The sequence below is a fragment of the Molossus molossus genome, unplaced genomic scaffold (assembly GCF_014108415.1).
Source record: "Molossus molossus isolate mMolMol1 unplaced genomic scaffold, mMolMol1.p scaffold_m16_p_4, whole genome shotgun sequence".
NCBI classification, from domain to species: Eukaryota; Metazoa; Chordata; class Mammalia; order Chiroptera; family Molossidae; genus Molossus; species Molossus molossus.
The window spans coordinates 106082025-106105028 of NW_023425377.1; the positions used below are offsets into that span (position 1 = coordinate 106082025).

Genomic DNA, 23004 nt, shown 5'->3' on the forward strand with positions numbered 1-23004 from the left:
CTCTTATTGGTTTACATTTAAGCTGTCGGTGCCTCATGCAATTGCCAATGAAGACATTGTCTCCCAAAACCCCGGAGAACTCTCTTGTAAGGTAAAATAGAGCTCTTTCTTTACTGACAAGTGTAAAAAAAATTACCACCCTCTGTTATTACTTCTCTACACGTTATTAAATGCTTTAGGCTTCAAATATTAAAATGTGGGGAAAGTAATAATGTTTTATTAAATAATAATTGCTTCACTGAGTGGTATTGTACCTTCCAGCGTGGGGACGTACTTGTGATGCTGAAGCAGGCAGAAAATAATTACTTGGAATGCCAAAAGGGAGAAGACACTGGCAGAGTTCACCTGTCTCAGATGAAGATTATCACCCCACTTGATGAACATCTTAGGAGCAGACCAAACGTAAGGAGTTACTATTGTACAGCCCTCTTATCACCCATGGTAACACATTTCAAAGAACTATTAATTACATCTCATCCTCGGGTTTTTATTCGCATTTTTTAAGCCAGAGTAGAAATTATAGTAGCATTTTATTCCATTTTAAGAATAAATTACTTCTAAGAGACTTGCCACTGCCTTACTAATCACCTTGATACACAGTGATTACCACGTGTTTTGCCTTCTTCATATCGTGCTGACTTATGGCAACCAGAGCACCCAGTCATTAATTTTCAACTGTGAGAGCCATTTATTTTTTAAATAATGTAAAGATGTTTGCTAAAGTGCCAGAGATTAGTTTCCTAGCAGAATGGATAATTATTTTAAAGGGGCTCCTATAAATGCTTACTTAGTCTGATATAAAAAAGCACTTCCCTTTAAGATTTAAACTTAGTGTAAACCTCATCTCTGTGATTATAGCTCATAAAATATTGAAATGAAATGCAACCCAGCAACCTAAAGTTATAGTTTAGGCCTAACAAATGTGTGGATCCTGGGAGAATACAGTGATCATTGAAGGTCATTTGTTTAACAAGAAAAATGTCTTTGAACTATGAACTATGTTTAGAGGTATATTTTTAAAAGAGCTTCTTAAATCACCCAGTTAAAATTTTACTATTAGTTAATGTAGCAAACATGAAAAATAATATCCACTAATCATTTGATCCAAGTAAAATATTTGGTTTCCCATTCATTCTAGTTTTCATAATCTAGTCTAATTCTTTCTTCTTAGAAGGCAATATATCTTTTGAAGGTTGCTGAGAAACTAAGAATTTATATATTGGAGAGCAGAGAAGATACATGTTAAGTGAGTTGCAGCTGGGATACTGAAAATTCTACGTTTAATTTACGTGGGGAAAAATCTTCCATCACTCATTTTTCCCTTGTTTTGATCCAGCGTCATCCATCTGTCACAGCTGTCCCTTCTCTCTCAGCACACGCTGAGGGTGACCATGGGACTTGGACTGCCAAAAAGCTGTTCCTTGTGAAAAAATAGAAGCTAAAAAGATGAGAATTTATTCTTTTTTAACAGTCCAAATTTTTTTCCACGTTAAACATGACCTTACTCATCTTGTACCATAGACTTGCAGAGTTGGCCTCTGATGGCCAACTACAGGTGACAAAAACAAAGCCTCGTTTAGGCTTCTTCGTTCATGGCTAGCATTGCATTTTTTAAAAAATAATTTTAACTATTTGAAAGCCTAGTTTTAAGGTAAAGATTTCTAAAAATGTGTTATACTTTCCCTTTCTTAGTAAGCAGAAAATATCTAATGCTGTCAGTTGAGGTTGAATCTGCAGATCATGGGAAAAGTGGGAGATTGTTACCTTGTTGCAAACACAGATTTGGGCTTCAGGGAGATGGGGTTTCAGTTCCCTTTCTGCCACCTTAGGTAAGTTATCTCTAAACTGCAGTTTTTAAATATGTGAAATATGTATGATAATTCCTCACAGAGTTATTTTTAGAATTAATATATGTTCCATTTATATAAAAGTCCAACATAGATAAATCTAGAAAGTAGAGTGGTGGTTGCCTGGGGGATGAGGGTGTGGTGGGGGAGTGGTGGTAAATGGTAGTGACTTCTAATGGGTAGGTTTCTTTATGGGGGTGACAAAAAAGGTTTTTGTGTGTTTTTTTTTTTATTCTCACCCGAGGACATTTTTGCATTTATCTTCAGATAGAGCGGGAGGGAGAGAGACACATGGACTGGTTGCCACCCACACAACCCCAACTGGGGCCGGAGATGAACTGTAACCGAGGTACATGCCCTTAGCGGAAACCGAACCCGGGACTCTCTGGTCCACAGGCCGCTGCTCTAACCGCTGAGCCAAACCAGCCAGGGCTAAAAAAGGTTTTAAACTTAGATTGTGGTGTTGGTTGCACAAGTCTGTGAATCTAGTAAAACTATGTATACATTAAATGGGTGAATTTTATGATATGTGAATTATATCTCAAAGATGTTTTAAAAAATTAAATGAGCTAATTAATGCATGTAAGGTGTTTAACACAGTGAGTAGCACAGTGAGTGAACAAAGAATATTAGCTATTTTTTATTATTCATTGTATTAGAGTCATACTAAAAAGAGCTTTGAAGTAGATTAGATTTGCCTACCTGGTTAATTGTGTGGTCTGAGTTGTACTAACCCCTGATGGCCAACCCTATTATCCTTTTCCTCTTGCCCTTCAGTTAGCCGACCAGGTTGATGAGTAGCATTCATTCCTAGGGTTATCCATGCACTGAAGTCAGAGAGGGAAGCTAATTGGAGGCACAAGTTATTATCCCACCTCTTCTATTCTTTCAGGCTTGGTTATGTTTAGATTGTTGGTCCATTTAGAGATTCATGTTTGTGTTTTGTGTGAGGTAGGCCTCTGACTTCATTTATTTTCCAAATGGATAGCTATCTAGCCTAAAACAGTTTATTTATTTTTACTTTAAGTAGTTTTTTATTTTTATTTCTTTTTAAAAAAATATTTGTAGCCCTGGCTAGTTTGGTTCAGTAGTTAGAGCATCAGCAAGTCACGGGTTCAATTCCAGTCGAGGGCACATACCAGGATTGCAGGTTCAATCCCCAGCTCTGGTCGGGATTGTTCAGGAGGCAACCATCAATGTCTTTCTCATATCACTGTCTCTCTCTCTCTCTTTCTCTCTCCGTCCCCCTTCCTCCCTCCCTCTCCCTGTCCCCTCCCTCTCTTCCTTCCTCTCTCTCTTCCTTCTACTGTATCTAAAATCAATGGAAAATAGCCTTGGGTGAGGATTAAAAAAATTTATATTTTTTTATTGACATTTAGAGAGAGAGGAAGGGGAAAATAAAAAGAAACATCAACCCACTCTACTATGGTCTGAATGCTTGCGTAGTCCCCAAATTCCTGTGTTGAAATCCTAATGCCCAAGGTGATTGATTGTATTCTGAGGTGGGGCATTTGAGAGATGATTAGGTCGGGAGGCCAGCACCCTCATGAAGGGTTAGCACCTTTACAAAAGTAGCCAGAGAGGGCATCCTGTCCCCTTTCACCATGCAAGGGTACAACAAGATGTCTGCAACCCCCAAAAGGGTCCTCACCCATCCATGCTGGCACCCTATTCCAGGACCTCCAGCTTCCAGAATTATGAGAAATAAATGTCTGTTGTTTATAAGCCAAAAAAAAAAAAAACGATGTGAGAGTGGAACATTGATCGGCTTCCTCCTACATGACCCCTGCTGGGGATCAAGCCAAAACCCGGCATGTACCCTGACCAGTAATCAAACCAGCAACCTCTTGGTGCACAGAAGGATGCCCAACCAACTAAACCACACTGGCCAGGGAGTAGTTTTTTATTTTTTAATTAGAATTGACATACAATATTATATTAGTTTCAGGTGTACAACCCAGTGATTAAACATTATTTAACTTACTAGGTGATCATTACTGATAATCTCATACCCATGTGACTCCATACTTAGTTATTAGAATATTATTAACTACATTCCCTATGCTATACTTTACGTCCCCATGACCATTCTGTAACTACCAATTTGTACTTTTTTTCTAAGTGTTTATTTATTTTTTTAGAGAAGGAAAACAGAGAAGAAAAAACATTGATTTGTTGTTCCACTTGTTATGCATTCACTGGTTGATTCTTTTTTTTTTTTTTAATCTTCCCCCAAGGATATGTCTTCATTGATTTTTAGAGGGTGGGGAAAGGAGAAAGAGAAACATCAATGTGAGAGAGAAGCATCAATCAGTTGCCACCCGTACACACCCCAACCGGGGATCAAACCCAAAACCTAGGGATATGCCCTGACTAGGAATCCAACTCACAACCTTCTGGTACATGGGACAATGCTCCAACCAACTGAGATACCCAGCCAGGGCTTATTGGTTAATTCTTATATGTGCCCTGGCACTGGAACCCTGGGCTGGGGGGCCTGGTGTGGGGCTAGGACCCCTCACTCCTCAAGAAGGACCTCTGTAGCAGCATATCCCTCCCACTCTTTATCTGCCACAGGTAGGTGTGGGACCATCCCTTTCTGCATCTCCACCCTTCCCATCAGTCTCAGTGTGGCTTCTTCTTTATATCCTTAGTTATAGGACTTTTGTTCAGCTAGATTTCAGGCAGTTCTGGATGATGGTTGTTCTGTAGTTTAGTTGTAATTTTGATGTGGTTGTGGGAGGAGACAAGTACCGCATTTACCTACACTTACTACCATCTTGACCAGATGTTAGCCTAACACAATTTATTGAATAATCATTCCTTTTCCACAGATGTAAATCAGGGAAAATGTAATAAGTTATATAAATAATAATTTTTAAAACCCCTCCGGACTTCTAAAATATCTCACAATTTCTTTCCATAATCTCTGAAATTCCCGTGATGCTCATTCATTTAGGGGAAAGCACTGAGAAACCCCTAAGAAAATGTCAGTGTCGCTTTGATAAACTCATAATAAACTGCCATTAGCTGTTACTGTCTTGACCTAAATTGGTATTTCAGTTACCCAACTTGAGAGAATGCAGCATGCCTCCACAGGTGCATTTTGGTTGAAAGAGCAGATGAGATGTAGAAAAGATCTGAGCAGAGGTACCGCATGGTGGAAATGGAGAAGGCGGACCATCATCCACAATGCAGTCTGTTCTACCGGGCATGTCGTGGCCAGAGGAGGGGCAGAGGAATAGAAGTGTGGGGACACCCCTGAGGGGACAAGAGTCATTGAAGGAGATGAAGAGATGAGAAGGGGCACAAAAACCTGCCTATGTTTATTTCGTGAGTTTGCCAGTCAGTATTAAAGAGTTTTAAAATTGTAACTCCAGATAATATCCTTCAGTCAGATTTGATGGTGATGATGATGATAGGGATTATTAGCCTGAAAATAACAACTGCTCCTTAATAAGAAAAGGTCACTCTTCAATTTTCCCCTCTCCTCTAGCCAGTTTATGACAGTTGGCTAGATAGTGAGAGAATATTGAATTCTGTTTGCTAGCTTACTTAGAATTGCTGTTGAATAAACCATTCAGATGAAGTAGAATATCCAGGCCAGGCATAGGAGGTGTAGTGTTGGCGGCTATTATATCAGAGGAAACATTCAGTTAAGTGGTAATAAATGAAGTGGGTTTTACTCTTTTCATTATGAAGGGAAGCATATCAATTGCAGAACTTTCTTCTTTTCCCATCTTAATGAAGATACAACTTTTAAGGCTCTATTCTTAAGATTTAATCCTGTCACAGTTTTAAGAAAAAGCTACCCCTGATAGGTAAAGAGGTCAAAGACCACTGCTTCAGTGTAAAGTAGGTGCTGAGGGGTGGGGGTTGAGTAATTCCATTTTGTTTAACTCTCTTTGTTAAAAAATGCTGGAGAATATTATAATGGAGAGTTATTTCTGTCTTCCCTTGGCAAGGACACATGCCTTTTCAACTTATATTGATTCTCTTATTTGGCTCAACTATATGTTTTGCATCTTGTACTCATAATGTCAAGAGGACTCTAATGAGGAAAAAAAAATGGGTCTCAGAGTGAATGTAAATCCAGCATCCGTCCTGCATACTTCATTCACAGCTCTGTTTTCCCCCTAAGGATCCAAGCCTTCCTCAGAAGCCTGTTGACGGCAGGACTCCTCATGCTATTGTTCTTCATGATTTTCCAGCCGGTAAGGACATAAATAATAAAATGGTAGAGCCCTCAGGATCCAGACACAGGCATCCCCCTTGGGTTAACCCTGAGGGATACCCTTCTCTATTCTCTGTGTAACAGAGTCTTAGGCTGGAGGCCATCTGATCAATCACCCACTTCAGGAATGGTTGATTGTACCCAGCTGATACCTTGCTTTTGAAACTCCCCATGAGAGAGTAAGAGAGAATGTTTTCCATATGCACGAACAAACAGCAAATTACTACCAGTTGCAAACTTTTTAACTCTTTCAAAACAGTGGGTACCAGTGAACTATTATAGTGAAATTATTTCTAATTTAATAAATGAAGTTCTTTTCTCCTGAGAATTATAAAACCTATACACATTGCTCAGCTATTAGTTGTGAAATGAAAATATAAATTTTTAAAATCAATTTTTAAATACCTTTTATACCCAAGGCTACAGGTAAACTCCTGATTTATTTATAACTTTATCTAATCCACTTGGTAGACTACTTTTTGTTTTAGTGAGAGTAAATATACTTGCTAAAGAGCTGTAGTATTCCCTTAGTTAATATTTTGAGATTGCAGTGGTTTTTAAGCATGATTGAGAACAATAAGAGTATTACACCATGTCTTTAAAACCCTTTCATTGTTTAATATGTATTCAGCAAAGGGTTTTTATTGGCACAGTAGGAATCATTGACCGGCACAATGTTTGGGGTTTTTTAAACTATTTCCTATCAGTCAATGTGTGATAAATGTATCTAACTTGATGTTAAAAAAGGAAGCTCATAACAGCAATATAAAAAAAGATATATTTTTAAGTTGATTTGATTAGTATAATCTGTTCTCAGAATTAGTAGAACATAACGCCTCAGTGGACAGAACTAAATACTACTTTGTGCGCTGCTTTAATCAAATCTGCAACCAGAATAATTTATCATACATAATTATAATTCTGTTTTACAGAGCAAGTTGATGATTTGAATCTCACTTCTGGAGAAATTGTTTATCTTCTGGAAAAAATAGATACAGATTGGTACAGAGGGAAATGTAGAAACCAGACTGGGGTATTTCCTGCCAACTATGTCAAAGTAATTGTAAGTGGGTCATGATTGTTTTAATTGGTCATATGTTCAATGGGTTCTATGTAACCTGCAGTTTGGAAAAAGTAACCAGAAAGCCTAGATTCTTGGGTTCTCGTTCTCTTTCCTCCATTGATTCATTTGGTGTTTGGAAAATTCCAAAAATAAACGTTTGTTCACCTAGATAATGGTTAATTGTTAATATATTATGGGGTACTAGAAATTAATTTCTAAATGCTATCTGAAATCCTAAGATGAAAAAACACTCCAGGTGAACAGGTAAATCAGCTATTCTTTTTTTTTTAATCCTCACCTGATGAGGACATTTTTCCATTTTTTATTCAGATAGAGTGGGAGGGAGAGAGAGGAAGAGAGAGAGAGAGAGAAACATCGACATGAAAGGGACACATCGAGTGGCTGCCACCCGCGCGACCAACCAGCGCTGGGGACAAACTGCAACCGAGGTATGTGCCCTTAGCGGGAACTGAACTCAGGTCTCTCTGGACCGCAGGCTGACCCTCTAACCACTGAGCCAAACTGGCCAGGGCAGATCAGCTATTCTTTTTTTTTTTTATCCTCATCCAAGGACATTTTTCGATGTTTTGTTCAGATAGAGTGGGAGGGGGGGAGAGAGAGAGAGAGAGAGAGAAACATCGATGTGAAAGGGACCCATCGCATGGTCACCACCCACACGACCCAACCAGGGCCGGGGACAAACTGCAACCGTGCCCTTAGCGGGAACCGAACCCGGGTCTCTCCAGACCGCAGGCCAACGCTCTAACCGCTGAGCCAAACCGGCCAGGGCAGATCAGCTATTCTTGAAGGGTTGTTGGTAAACACTTAAAAATAGATGTTAATTCTTTGAAAAACTCAGTAACAAGATTAAAAGGTACAAGATTGTCCTGAAGGAATGTTCTTTGAAATTACAGTACCACTTTTTCTTTTCTTTGAAGTACACCTTGTTTTTGGTTTCTTTCATTCTTTTCATTTCATTTATTTCCATCTTTTATAAAAATAGACTTCATAACACTAACGCACTTTCATTGGAGGTAGTGGTCCATTAATGTTTTTTCACATGGTAATTTCAGATCTGATTGGGAAAAATTATATTAAATTGTCAGAATTTTATACACCCTCACAGCCTAACCTATAAAAGCAGACCTGTGCCCCAGCCAGTTTGGCTCAGCAGTAGAGCATCGGCCCGCAGACCAGTGAGTCGCGGGTTTGATTACAACCAAGGACACATCCCACTGTTGTGGTTCGTCCCCAGCCCTGGTTGGAGTCCTGTGGGAGGCAACCAATGTGTCCCTCTCGCATCGATGTTTTTCTCTCTCTCCCTCTCTCTCTCTCCCACTCTATCTGAAGATAAATAGAAAAATATTCTCAGGTAAGGATTTAAAAAACCAGACCTGTGTAGTTGAGCCCTGTAAGTGCTAAGCCCAGGTGGCTGTGAAACATGGGGATAAAATATAAAGACAACCACTTTGTAACGATGAGAGGAGTATGGCTCAGTCTCTGATATAACTTACTGATACTCGAAAATGTCAGTAAAGCTCACTTAAATAGTTGAGCATTAACAGCTATTATGGGGGGGTTGTGGAGAGCAAATAATTTTCCATTACATTGGAGACTTAGAAAACAAATATAACAGAGAACCTGTATTTTTCCATTGTAAATGAGTTTGAGTCTCTTGAATTATAAAATGTTGGCCTTAAAAATTGTCTAGTATAGCCCTGGCCAGTGTGGCTAGTTGGTTGGGCATCCTCCCAAGCACCAAGAGGTCGCTGGTTCAATTCTGGGTCAGGGCCCATGCCTGGGTTGCAGGCCCAATCCCCAGTAAGGGAGCATGCAGGAGGCAGGCAATCAGTGTTCTGCTCTCACATTGATGTTTCTCTCTTTTTCTCTCCCCCTCTCTCTTCCTCTAAAAATCAATAAATTATTCTTTTTTAAAAAAATTGTCCAGTATATGTGCCCTGATTCTTTGGAAAAAATTCAACCATGTTCTCTAAATTAACATTAAGAATAATGTTAGTTTGCCCTGGCCGGTTTGGCTCAGCAGTTGGAGCGTTGACACCTGCAGACCAGAGAGTCCTGGGTTTGGTTCCTGCTAGGGGCACGTACAAAAAAAAAAAAGAAGAAGAAGAATGTTAGTTTTAGCATTTTAGCACTCTTCCTCATTTTTCTTCTGCCCAGTGTAGGAGTACTTTTGAAGCACAATTTACCTCACTAAAATCAGTCACACTGAATCTGCCACATTATTGGTATAAGTATTATTTCTAAGCCTACAAGTTTAAAAAGCTGTTTTAAAACTTTGAGCTTTTAGATTTATCAAGAAAGGCACTGATTTATTTAATATAGACCTCAGAGCCTTCAGTGGTTTTCAGACTGAATACACTATAGTTAAATATATTATCACAGTCTAGGTTCACTGAGCCTTATAAATGAGGTGTTGTATAAAGTGCTTGCCACTTAGTAGATGCTCACTGAGTACTAATTCCTTACTTCCTTTCCTGTCCACATTGGTGGGGAAAAATGTTCCAGAGTTATGAAAATGGAGAGAATTCACAAGTTTGATTAAAATTTTTTCTTTTGGGGTTAGGAAAGTACTGCAGAATTCTGCCAACACTTTGAATAGGTGTGGTAGTGGTGCCCAAATGCCTGATGCCTGGTCTCGACCTTAAATCCATCTCATCTGAAGTTTTCAACTTAACGGGTATGGGATAGGTAAAACTCAGTCAGGGGGTAGAAAGATATTAATGTGCTTATTCCAGCAAATAAGAAAAGGATTGCTTAGCTATTTAAGCAAGTTATGTTGTTGTTGTTGTTTTTCAAAACCCAGATTCTAGATTTCTTACCTTTAGCACCTCTGGGATCACTTAATCAGTTCAACACCTGTCTGAACTGGTTAATTTCTATCGTACATCCCTAATTACCTAGCCTTAAACTCATCTCACTGAAATCTGAGGGAATACATGTGTTGCCTTGATTTGTCTTTCCTAGATGGATGTTCCAGAAGGAGGAAATGGGAAAAGAGAATCAGTTTCATCTCATTGTGTTAATAAGTAAGTTTTATTTGTGTTCTTTTGCACAAAATGCAAAGGAGGTGAGCATTTATATCATAATTACCAAGCTTAAACACTTTATATGTGTGATTATTGATTTCCAGTGTGTCTTTTTAATTATGAAGAAAATTTTAGGTGTTTAAAAACTATAATAGATTAAAATGCTAAAGAAAATTCAACATACTGATACAAACTGACAGAAGGAACTCCTCACATCACTACAGGACATGTAGACAGCCACAAGGAGTCCACCTGCTGCTTCCCACAGCCTGGCCTCTGGTTGGGCAGAGACAGTTTGTCATCAGTGTATCTTTTTTTTTTTGTATCCTCACCCGAGGACATTTCTTTTGATATTTTGTTCAGATAGAGTGGGAGGGAGAGAGAGAGAGAGAAACATCGACGCGAAAGGGACACATTGAGTAGTTGCCACCTGCACAACCCAACCAGGGCCGGGGACACACTGCAACCGAGGTACGTGCCCTTAGCGGGAACCGAACCCGGGTCTCTTGGGACCGCAGGCCGACGCTCTAACCGCTGAGCCAAACCGGCTAGGGCCATCAGTGTATCTTATTTTGGCCGTCTGGTGTTTATCTGCCAACACAGTTTTAGAAGGTTCACAACTCTTGTCATAGAAAATATTTAACCTCATAGAAATATGAACCCTACAAAAACTGCTAGACATTTTGCACTGTTTTGTTTTTTAAGAGGAACTAGAAAAAAGTAAAAGAGTTAAGTTGGAGGGGTCTTCCTTTATGTCTGAAGACCTTTTCATAAATTTATGTGCCCTTTTATGCATCATTGTAACTTTTTTGTGGTTTAAAACACTGCCACAGTGCAACTTTATGTTCCAGTTAAATGAGCAAAATAATAGAATTCACAACCAGCTGAAGACTGTAAACCTGTCTTTGAATAGGTCAGACATAAGGAGATGCTCCCTGAGGACTTTAGAAAATAAATGCAAAGGTTACCACAAATAAGAAAATTTCTGATGCCACAATAGTTGAATTCTATTTCATGTTCAATTTTTTTCCTATTTTTAAGCTGCATTTAATGTGTCCACAGGTTGAATTTGAAGTGGGCTTTCACAGCCTTTGGTCTATTGACCCGACTTAAATCAGAATTTGATTGGAGCAGTACCAACCTTTTCTCTTCAGGCAGGTGCATCTCCTTAGCCTGCTGCTATTGAAACTTCCTTTCTAATGCCTCAAAGGGAAGGTTGATGTTAAATCATGCCTTCTAGAAACACAGTTTTATCTCTGATTTTATCTTCTTTTCAGTCAAAATTGCAGATCATTTAAGGATTGTTCTAATTCTCAGAAATGAAGCCTTTTTAAAGGAGATACAAACATCATTTTAAAACAACAGTGTTAAGTAAAAGATTAAGTGTTATAAGATAGTGTGCCGAGTTTCTGTTTTAGTCAGACCTTCTAGTTTTGAAGACCATTTGTCTCTATATACATGGAAGTTTGATATTTTGCCCTGAGATTCTCAGCATTAGCCCCTCTAAACCCAGTGCATTTATAATTGACAGGGTTCAGACTAGGCCATGGGTTACTATATCCAAGAATACAAAGACATGGAGACTGGGAAGATTCTGTAATGCAGGAAAAGTGATCATGAGACATGGCAGTGTAAACTGAACACCACCTTAGGAATTCTGCATGTCTCTGTGACACTGACTTTAGCCTGTCTAGGTGAACAGGTTCATTCATATCTGAAAAGTAAGGACTATGATTTAGAAATACAACTTATCCTTTTTCATGAAAAAGTTTAAATTATGCCTAGTATACCTTGTTCCATAGTAAACAGAATATTTATTGAAAGACTGAAGACTTTAAATCATTTTGAAAATTAGTTCTCTCTAGTTTAACCCACAAATGTAATCTTTGTGATTTTTTTTTTTATTTTTCATTTTTTGTTGCCTTTTTTTTTTTAATTTTATTTTTGTTACAGATGTTTCTCCTTTTTAACCCCATTGGCACCCTCCTCCCCATCGCCCCTGCCCCGTCCCTGACTTTGTTGTCCATGTCCATTGGTTATGCATATATGCATGTGAGTTCTGTGGTTTATCTCTTCCCTCCCCCACCACCCCCTCTTCTGAGGGTTGTCAGTCTGTACCCTACTTCCATGTTTCAGAGTCTACCCTATTCCTCAGACTGTTATATTCATTATATTCCACAAATAAGTGAGATCATGTGGTATTTATCTTTTTCTGCTTGGCTTGTTTTGCTTAGGATAATACTTTCCAGGTCCCTCCATGTCGTCTCAAAGGATAAGAGATCTTTCTTTCTTTCTTACAGCTGCATAGTACTCCATTGTGTATATGTACCACTGCTTTTTTATCCATTCGTCTACTGATGGACACTTGGGCTGTTTCCAGATCTTAGCAATTGTAAATAGCACTGCTATGAACATGGGGGTACATATATTCTTCCCGATTGGTGTTTCAGGCTTCTTAGGGTATATTCCTAGAAGTGGGATCAAATGGAAGTGGGTCAAATGGAAGTTCAATTTTTAATTTTTTGAGGTAACACCATATTGTTTTCCATAGTGGCTGCACCAGTCTGCATTCCCACCAGCAGTGTACTAGAGTCCCCTTTTCTCCACACCCTCGCCAACACTTGTTGTTTGATGATTTGTTGATGGCAGCCATTCTGACAAGTGTGAGGGGATATCTCATTGTTTTAATCACAAATGTAATCTTTGTTCAGAGGTCCAAGATGTGTTGCTCGGTTTGAATACTTTGGAGACCAGAAGGACGAGTTAACTTTCTTGGAGGGAGAAACTATTGTTCTTAAAGAATATGTGAATGAAGAGTGGGCCAGAGGAGAACTACGGGGCAGAACTGGGATTTTCCCCCTTAACTTTGTGGAACTCGTTGAGGATCATCCCACCTCTGGTACAAATGTTTTAAGTGAGTATAGAGAATACTATTTTTTATTATGTTTCGTCCTAATTGAAATAAACCAAATTAATAGAATAGTACTTGAGCTGCATAATTGTCCACACTGAAAGATTTTTTAAGGTAGAGGGAAAAACTGTTCTAAAATGGTCATTTGTGTGGGATATCTCTTATTAGGGTATCTCTCAGAGAGCTGGTGTTGGTGTTTTAGGTGATTAGCAATAGCTTCATACCAGAAATGGCAGATGAAGAATCATAGACTTTTAAACAGAAAGGGATTCTTGTGTAAACTAATGGCATCTTTCTTCGCTTCACAGTAAAGGGAAAAGCCCAGAGAGGGGAGTGCTGGTCAGAGTTATAGAGCCAAGACATGAAGAGCCTGGTTGCAATCCCAGACTTTTCACTTTCCCCTAGTTTTTCTCTACTACTATATGGTCTTTACATCTGAGGTTTTGACTTTTTTTTTTAAACATAGGTACAAAGGTACCACCGAAGACCAATAAAGAAGATTCTGGAGCAAATTCTCAGGTAGGCTGCTTGAATAGATATCTGTAATGAAAGCCAGGTTTCAACCCTGAGAGGAATATTAAAATTGTAATTATCCAGAGGAAATATTATAAAACCATTTTTCAATTTATATAGTAAATGTTTGAAATAAATACAGGGGTGGGCAAAAGTAGGTTTACAGTTGCAAGTACATGAAACAGTTTACTCTTCTTATATTATTATTTACTAATTTTTGTATTATTCATTTGTATTACAACTATAAACTCACTTTTGCCCATCGCTATATTTATTTATATTTTTAATAATTAAAAAAATTGCCTTGTCAGTTTGGCTCAGTGGTTAGAGCTTCAACCTGCAGTCCAGAGAGACCTGGGTTCGGTTCCTGCTAAGGGCATGTATCTTGGTTGCAGTTTGTCCCCGACCCCGGTTGGGATTGTGTGGTGGCAACTACTCAATGTGTCTTTCTCACATTGATGTTTCTCTCTCTCTCTTCCTCCCTCTCCCCCTCCCACTCTATCTGAAGATAAATGCAAAAATGTCCTCGGGTGAAGATAAAAAAAAAAAAAGGATAATCAGAGTGGTATTATTATAATAGGGAAAAAATTGGAAACAATCTAAATAGGATCATTATTGGAAGAATATTCTGAGGCCATGAAAAACTAGGGAAGAAAATGCTATAGGAAATTAAAAATATAGCATAAAAAGACTAGGAGGAAATATATTTATTGACATTAAGTTGCCCCTAAGTGGTAAGATTATAGGTGGGTGGGGTTTTTTTCCGCACTTCTTCATTCATTTCCAAACATACCAAATATTTAGGAGCATTTGATTATTTTTATAATGGGAGAGAGAGAAAACTGGTATAAAATTTTTACATACTAGTCCTGGCCAGGTAGCTCAGCTGGTTGAGCTTCTTGAACAAAGGGCTCCCCTCTCAATTTGGCAAACATGCCTCTTCACAGAGCAAAACCTTCCTCTGATGTGTTCGGGGTAAGAGCATTCTTGTTGGCATGTTCCATCATATTAGCCCACCGGATTGGGATGGTTGTTCTGCCAGAGCTAATGACACCTCATAAAATTAAAAGTGTGAATTAATGAAGTCCTGTGCTATGGAATCTGACAGCTTCTGAATTAAGTAAAGACCTAGGAATTAACAAACTGCCCATTCTTTTTTGTTGTGAATCCTCACTGGAGGATATTTTTCCATTGATTTTTTTAGATAGAATTGAAGGGAGGGAGGGAGGAAGAGAGACAGATAAACATCGATGTGAGAGAGACACATAGGTTGGTTGTCTCCCACACGACCCTGACCAAGTCTGAGGATCGAACCTGCAACCCAGATATGTGCCCTTGACCGGGAATCTAACCCAGGACCCTTCGGGTCGTGAGCTGTTGCTCTAATTGCCGAGCCAAACCGGCCAGGGCCAGACTGCCCATTCTGATCCTTCATAATTGAGAAGTTTCCCAGGAAATTATATGCCTTAACCAGAATTTTTTCTTAGTGTCATAAATACTATACATGAATATTATATGTTTTTACCTAATTTTTAAAGTTTAACTAGAATCATAGATCATAATTAGAAAAAAACGTTTTGCTTAAGTATTAAAAATCCCTTAAAAGCAGAAAAGCCACAAATTTATCACATCTGTTATATAGAATTTTATTTTAAGATAAAAAGTTATTAGAAATTTTAATTTTGGAAACTTGATAGTAACATCAAGTGTTGGGTGATGTAAAGAAGCCTTCAGGCCCTGGCCAGTTTGGTTCAGCGGTTAGAGCCCCAGCCCACGGACCAAAGAGTTGCGGGTTTGATTCCGGTCAAGGGCACGTACCTCGGTTGCAGTTTGTCCCCAGCCCTGGTCGGGGTCGTGCAGGAGACAGCCAGTCGATGTGTTCCTCTCATGTAGATGTTTCTCTCCCTCCCTCCCTCTCTCCTTCCCTCCCACTCTATCTGAAGAAGAATAGAAAAATATCCTCGGGTGAGGATTAAAAAAATAAAAATTTTTAAAAGAAGCCTTCAGGCTTTGAAATCTTATAACCCCTTAGCTTTTTCCCCCACTGTTTTTTAAGTTTTATAGAAATCAGTTTCAAATAAAATCTCATTTTTCTTATCAAACATCTTATTTATAATAGGATAGCAGTCTTTCTGGAGAATGGTGTGAAGCTCTTCACAGTTTTATGGCAGAAACCAGTGATGACTTACCCTTCAGGAGAGGAGAGCGAATCCTGATCCTTGAGCGTCTGGACTCCGACTGGTACAAGGGCAGACTTCGAGACAGGGAGGGGATCTTCCCAGCAGTCTTTGTCCGGCCCTGCCCAGGTATGGCAACTCCTGAAAATGCCTCTTACTCTCTAAGGGGAGCCCAAGACCTTTGTTGTTGTTGTTGTTATTATTATTATTATCCTCCCCAAGGACATTTTTCCATTTTTGTTCAGATAGAGTGGGAGGGGGAGAGAGAGAGAGAAACATCAATGTGAAAGGGACACATCAAGTGGCTGCCTCCCACACGACCCCATACCAGGGCCGGGGACGAATCACATCCGACGTACATGCCCCTGACCAGAATCGAACCCGCGACTCACTGGTCCATGGGCCAACACTCCAACTGCTGAGTCAAACCGGCCAGGGCGGGAGCCCAAGACCTGTAAAGCGATATATATATTTTTTTCCCTTTGGCCATGCTCAGTTTAAGTTGTTTGCCTACATTTGAAAGAGTGGATTCATAAAGTTTTATAAACTCTCTTCTTCATATACTTTGTTAGAGTTATAGAGAAAAAAAGACAAAAATATGTTCCCTTGATAATGGCCAATTTTGTCTACTAAATATATTTTCTATAATTTTTTCCTGCTAAGAACATCCTTCATCTTTTTGCAAGTTAAATAAATTGAGAATTAATTGTAAATATTCCATCCTGAGAATGACAAAGGGTTTCTTAAAATATTTGATTTGAGTTTTAGTGCAGTGTCTTTCTTTATTTTGGTGTCTTCACAGCTGACGGGAAAAGTATGTCTCCTATAGCACTGAAGGGGAGGAAGGCCAAAGCCTTGTATGATTTCCACGGGGAGAATGAAGATGAGCTTTCCTTCAAGGTTAGAATGTATATTTTTGTACTTGTATTAAGCAGCTATACATTTTGAAACGTCTCCTATTGAAGGGTGGAACATTTGAGTGGCATATAGACCATTTGCCAAAAGTGAACAGATCTCTCTAGCCTGGCCAGTATGGCTCAGTGGATTGAGCATCATCCCATGGACTGAGAGGTCCTGCTTCAATTCCCGGTCAAGGCACATGCCTGAGTTGTGTGCTCAGTCCCCAGTGGGGGGCGTGCAGGAGGCAGCCACTCGCTGTTTCATTCTCACATCGATGTTTCTATCTCTCTCTCCCTTCCTTTCTCTCTGAACAAAATCAATAAAACATTTTTAAAAAGGAATGAACAGATCTCATACCCTAAATCTAAAGAACAAGATTAGACAAAGTGAATAGGGCAAATATAAATAATCAGCAAGGTGTTTAGGTATTCAGAGAAAACCTTGTTGGCTTCATAGCCCCACAATCCCCAAACGAATTCCCTATACTTAGGCCCTATAACATGAGATGTTAGTAATACTGGAGTTTTCATTGGTAGCCCAAGTAAAGATAATTCTCTACATGATCCTTGTAGCCTGCTATTGTCGTGTCTATGAAATCAGTGGAGAAATCAGTTGGTACCTAGTGCAATTGGCCACTGCACCAGGGCCTCATAAGACACCAGAGTCCTGTCCAGAAAGACACTGACGGGAAAATGATCCCAAAAGGTTAAGCTACTTTTCCAAGGGTATTATTAGAAGAGTACAATTTAACCTTAATTTTACTTCATCAAAGAGTACGTCTTTTTTTTTTTAAGTAAAAACAAAATATTTTCATGATCCTGTTTTCCCCAGTCCATAGTTGGATCACACTCAGAGGAAAGCCCCTTCGATAGTACTTTGGGACTGTGCCAGAGGAAGGAGGGTAAGTTTAGTAGTCGTTGCTCTCAGGAGAGCCTGTGTCAGACAGCGGTAAATTCTCCAGCACTGGAGATATTCAGAGAGCCACAATGCCATAGAGAGAATGAAAGCATCAAGGAGTGATTGGACAAGATGAGTCTTAAAACAGTGGGAGCCCAAACAAGGTTTTCACCTGTCTACAACAAAATGAGGAAAACAAGATGATACTGGGTATGTGCAGTCTTTGGGGCCCATGGAGTGTAAGGGGCATGCTGAGATGTTATAAGGTTGCTAACTTTCCTGTTTTGTGATGGGGTTTTCCTTTCTTAGAACTTCTTTTATCTTTTTCATATCAAAATGTCATTTTTATTATAAAATATTGTCAATAGCCCAGCCTATGTGGCTTAGTGGATTGAGCATCATCCCATGGACTGAGAGGTCCTGGTTTGATTCCTGGTCAGGGCACATGCCTGGGTTGTGGGCTCAATTCCCAGTAGAGGACATGCAAGAGGCAGCCGATCAGTGATTCTCTCTCATTGATGTTTCTTTTTCTTTAATCCTCACCCGAGGATATTTTTCCATTTATTTTCAGACACAGTGGAAGGGAGAGAGAGAGAAACATCAGTGTGAGAGAGAGACATCAATTGGTTGCCTTCTGCACGACTTTGACCAGGGCCAGGAACCAAACCGCAACCAAAGTATGTGCCCTTGACTGGAATCAAACCAACTCTGTGGTCTGCAGGCCAATATTCTAACCATTGAACAAAACCAGCCAGGGCTCACATTAATGTTTCTATCTCTTCCCCTTCCTCTCTCTCTATAAAGTCAATAAAAACATATTTTAAAAATATATATTACTAGTAAATGATAGATATTTCTAATCTAGGAATCAAGCCTGCCACCCATTCATTTATGTGCCCTGACCAGGAATCAAACCTGCAACCTCTTGGTGCATGGGTCAACACTCAGCCAGTGAGCCACACCAGCTAGGTTAAAATTTCTTGGTTCTTAAAATCCAAATGTTTGGAAGCTATTGCCCTGGTTCTTTTTAGTCTTGACAGTCAGTAGCTCAGAATTAATTCCTTTTATCTTTACATAGAATGTTACTTCAAGTGAACAATCTGGATTAAACTTTTCAGATATTATTTTGGCGTTCATTTAAGTTATGGCATATAAATAACAATTCGCAGTATTTTTCAGAAAATAGGTAGTCATCATTATCTAAAAGATAGTTCTAGAATTTTTAGTTAAGGGATTCTGTTCTGCCTTCAGTATTGTTGATCATTAATATTTATTAAATATTCACAAAAATATTAATAGATAAAACTTTTTAAAAACTGTCCTAGCCTTCAGAAAACTGACATCCTATGTACATATCGAACAGAGCTAAGAAAAATAGCTTTAGTCAGCCACTATGTTGTAATTTAGGAACCAAAAGGAACTTATTTATAACAGAAACTTTGAATAGTCAGAAGTTTTACAGATTTTAGCAGAGTAAAGAAAATTAATAACATTTGATAGTCAGCATTTTTCCTTTCCATTTTCCATAAAGAAAGGCCTCCAATCAAACCATTTTTCCAGAGAGCTATGTACTAGGGCTACAAATAAATCCATTTAGCCTGATAAAGATATTCTTTAAAGTAGCCAGGGTCACTTTGGACCGTTATGGCATCTTAAACACAGATTCTAAGAAATAGTTAGAAACAATAAAGAACAATATAGTTTCAGGAGATAATTTTTAAAATCATGTCATCTGTAAAGGAATTATAATTCACACATGAATAAGACACACAGTCCCTCTGACTGTCCTGATGAGGATAAATCTGTCTTCTGAATCAGGATAAAGCTCTGTAAGACAGGAAAGAATGCAAATTTGATATCGAGGCCAGGGAGGATGGAATAAACCAAATGGTGGAGAAAACCATTATGTGAAAGACTAAATGTACACTATAAAATGTTCAGGGTGTGGAGAAAGGCAATTAGAGTAAAAGCCTTTCTAAGTGAAGAGGTCTGCTGTAAAAGGTGGTGGCCATATTGCCTCATGGTTAGCGATATAGGCCCTGAAATCACACACATTTCAGTCCTGTCTCTACCAGTAAGTGGACATGTAACACTAAGCAAATTACTAATCCCTCTGAGCTTAAATTTCCTTTTCTTTAAGGAAATCTAGCCCTGGCCGGTTTGGCTCAGCGGTTAGAGCGTCGGCCTGTGGTCCCAAGAGACCCGGGTTCGGTTTCCGCTAAGGGCATGTATCTTGGTTGCAGTTTGTCCCCGGCCCTGGCTGGTCGTGCGGGTGGCAGCCACTCGATGTGTCCCTTTCACATCGATGTTTCTCTCTCTCTTCCTCTCTCCCCCTCCCACTCTACCTGAACAAAAAATAGAAAAATGTCCTCAGGTGAGGATAAAAAAAAAAAAAGAAAGAAAGAAAATAAGGAAATCTATACAAATATCTCTCTAGGGCTGCAGTCTTGTTTATGAGTTAATTCCTATAAAATAGGACAAGGCATACAGTAAACACGTCTCACTCATCTCCAAGTCTTTGCTTAAATGTCACCTTCAGCGGGGCCTTCCCTGACTGCTCTACTGAGACGGCAACCAACAGCTTGTTATGTTGTCTCCCCACTCGAGAATGGGTTTTTTACTCATTGCCATGTCCATAATGCCCAGAACAACAGTATCTGAAATACAGTAGGTGCTCAAGAAATAATTGTTAGATGAGGAGTGAGGGGGGAGCATGTGTGCGTATATATGTACATATATAGACACACACACAAATACATATATATGATAGCTGGTATTGTTATTTATTAAAGAAGAATTTAAATTAGGAATGAATTTGGGGGCACAAAATATAAGCAGGAAAATAAAAGTGAAACATGGGTGACAATGGCAAAGGAATGGGCTTTGAGGAAAAAAATGGCATCATTTGGTATAGATTATCTTTATGGCATATCATTTAATCCTCTCAACAAATCATAATAAGTAAGTTAAATAAAGAGAAGATTATACATGCCTTTCCAGATGGGCTATCTACCATGCTTATACTCAACAGAAACTAATCATCATTTCCAATTCCTGTCTTCTTACAGGCTGGAGATATAATAACAGAGCTGGAATCTGTAGATGATGACTGGATGAGCGGAGAACTCATGGGAAAATCTGGAATATTTCCCAAAACCTATGTTCAGGTTTTACAAGTCAGCTAAAGGTGAAGCTTGACTGTGTTCCTTGGCACAAGAACTCACTTGAACTATCACTTCGACTATCAGATATGGTTTTTTTGCACTATTTTTTTTAAACTGAAAGAACTATGTATGCTGTACATGGTACACTAGAATTTTCTGAAAGCAGAAAATATCTAGATTTCATAGTTAGCTTTTACTCACAGTAGAAACGTGCAAGTGAAAACCCATGAGCGAGTGTTCTACCAAGGAAAATATCAGACAGGATTAGCAAAGAGATAAACACTTCCCCAGGGAAAGCGCCTGGTGACGCGCGGCACAGGGAGGCGGACAAGCAAAAGTTGTGTTTGGACATCTATTTTCATCAGCAAAAGTCAACTATGCTTCATTTTTTACTTTCGTTTAAAAAGTGGACATTCAGTATTCTACATGCTGTAACTATCAGGACATGGTTGGTAATCTAAATTTCATTTTTCATATTCAAATTAATTCTAATAGCTCGAGTGCATTATGCTTATTACCAGGGCAAATCCCTGCTTCAGGAGAGGGTAGTTTATTGATTAGTTCAAGCTTGTGTAAGAATGTGGTAAATCAGTTCATGCTCACCAAATACTTCTTGTGTTAATAAGTGTTTCCTCTTTGTCCAAGGATTTGTAGGGGGTTAAAATTTGATGGATCTTAGTCAAAAGAACCAAAATCATCCTGAGATGCCTTGCTAATATGACTAACCCTTCCACATACCTGCCTTCCACATACCTGCCATACTTACTTCTCTCCTCCATTTATACTTTATACAGGGTTGTTATAAAGCACATTTTCTGAATCTGCAATCATTCTTTTGACAATTACTGGTACCCAAAGAAAAATTCATTTTCTTTGTGTTACCCCAGTAATATATAAAAGCTGTGTCTTGTTATAGTGGTACATTATGAATCACATATATCTCAGAATACAGAGCAAGTATTAAGATGGAAAACAATGCCAAACCTCCACAGCTCATTTCTTCCCAAAATAATCAGAATGAAAAAGAATTTAAGAAGACTGAAGGCTGATACTCTTTTGGGGTTTTTTCCCAACTCATCCCTTCACAATTATTAGAGTAAATAAAAAACCACTTCCCTGTTATATCCTTTGTTATGCATGCCAGGCTTAAGATAAAAGCAGTTCTTTATAGGACTGAATCAATTCCAGTTTATGGGCTAAAGCCAAATAGGTTGAAGACAATCTTCCAAATAGATCAATGGAATAGAATTTCATTAGAAATGTAAAACACTTTCTCAATAATGTTCATGACTTTCTTCGATTTTTAAGAAGAGTTTCATATACTGGGCCACTTTTTAGCTTTTGTTATTGTTTCCCATTGTCCAAAAAGTTAGGTAACCAAGGGTCAGACCATTATGTGAACATGAGATGGGAGTTGTATAAGAAAAGAGTTATTTACTTCGTCTTTGATTAGAGGTCATCTGCCAGCTATATGGTTATAATTGATTGATACGGGGTTGTTTTTTCCTACATGTTTTGGGCAAAGAAGACAGTATAAAGAAAACTCTTGTCAAATTTTACTCGAGTAATTTCATGAGAAATGGATGACTCAAAGCATTATCCAAGTTAAATTCCCATTGCAGTAAGCTGTATAATAGGAAGTAGGATGTGTGTCTGAAAAAGGACATGAGGTATATTTCTTTGCCTGTGTAATTTTAACATCTTATATTAAAGATCATGAAAACTTAGCTTTATTGGAGAAAAATATCCTCTTAAATTTTGGGCTTCTGTCAGCAGAATGATAAGTGCAATAGTTGTAAATCTACTTGACATTATAATAAACTGAACCCAACTTTTCAAGGTCCTTTTCTCATACTAGACTAAGTTTTTTGAGAATAGAGATGGTATCTTCTCTTTATAACTCCAGCCGTTTGCTCAATATAATCTCCATAAAGGTAGGTTGGTTGGATGGTTGGTTGGTTGGATGGATGGATGGATGGATGGATGGATGGATGGATGGATGGATGGATAACTTACATAGCAATACTATCTTGGATACACTAAGATTTAATATCATTCCCCAATTTATTGACAAAAATCTTTATTGAAACAAAAATTCCCAGGTTTTATGTCATTTCATTTTATCATGCTACAGTCTTTGCTTGTCATTTGTTATTTACTCAACTGACAAGACAAAATGTAGTTTGGTATGAGTTTTCATAGGTACTTTCTTGTTGTGTATATTGATCGAGCATAATTTTTAGTCTGTTAA

At 38.6% G+C, this 23004-nt stretch overlaps 1 protein-coding gene across 2 annotated transcripts in view; it reads left to right on the plus strand.

The window, feature by feature from the left end:
* Positions 1-22653, plus strand: part of SH3D19 (SH3 domain containing 19) — a 198419-nt gene extending 175766 nt beyond the window's left edge. For both annotated transcript variants that reach the window (XM_036241679.1, XM_036241680.1), the window contains 10 exons: positions 23-91; positions 262-402; positions 5989-6061; positions 7014-7144; positions 10130-10191; positions 12903-13105; positions 13569-13621; positions 15735-15921; positions 16595-16692; positions 20658-22653. In XM_036241679.1, the coding sequence (XP_036097572.1) occupies positions 23-91; positions 262-402; positions 5989-6061; positions 7014-7144; positions 10130-10191; positions 12903-13105; positions 13569-13621; positions 15735-15921; positions 16595-16692; positions 20658-20774 (1134 nt within the window). In that variant the 3' untranslated portion in view covers positions 20775-22653. The remainder of the gene's footprint in view (positions 1-22; positions 92-261; positions 403-5988; positions 6062-7013; positions 7145-10129; positions 10192-12902; positions 13106-13568; positions 13622-15734; positions 15922-16594; positions 16693-20657) is intronic.
* Positions 22654-23004: the final 351 nt, after the last annotated feature.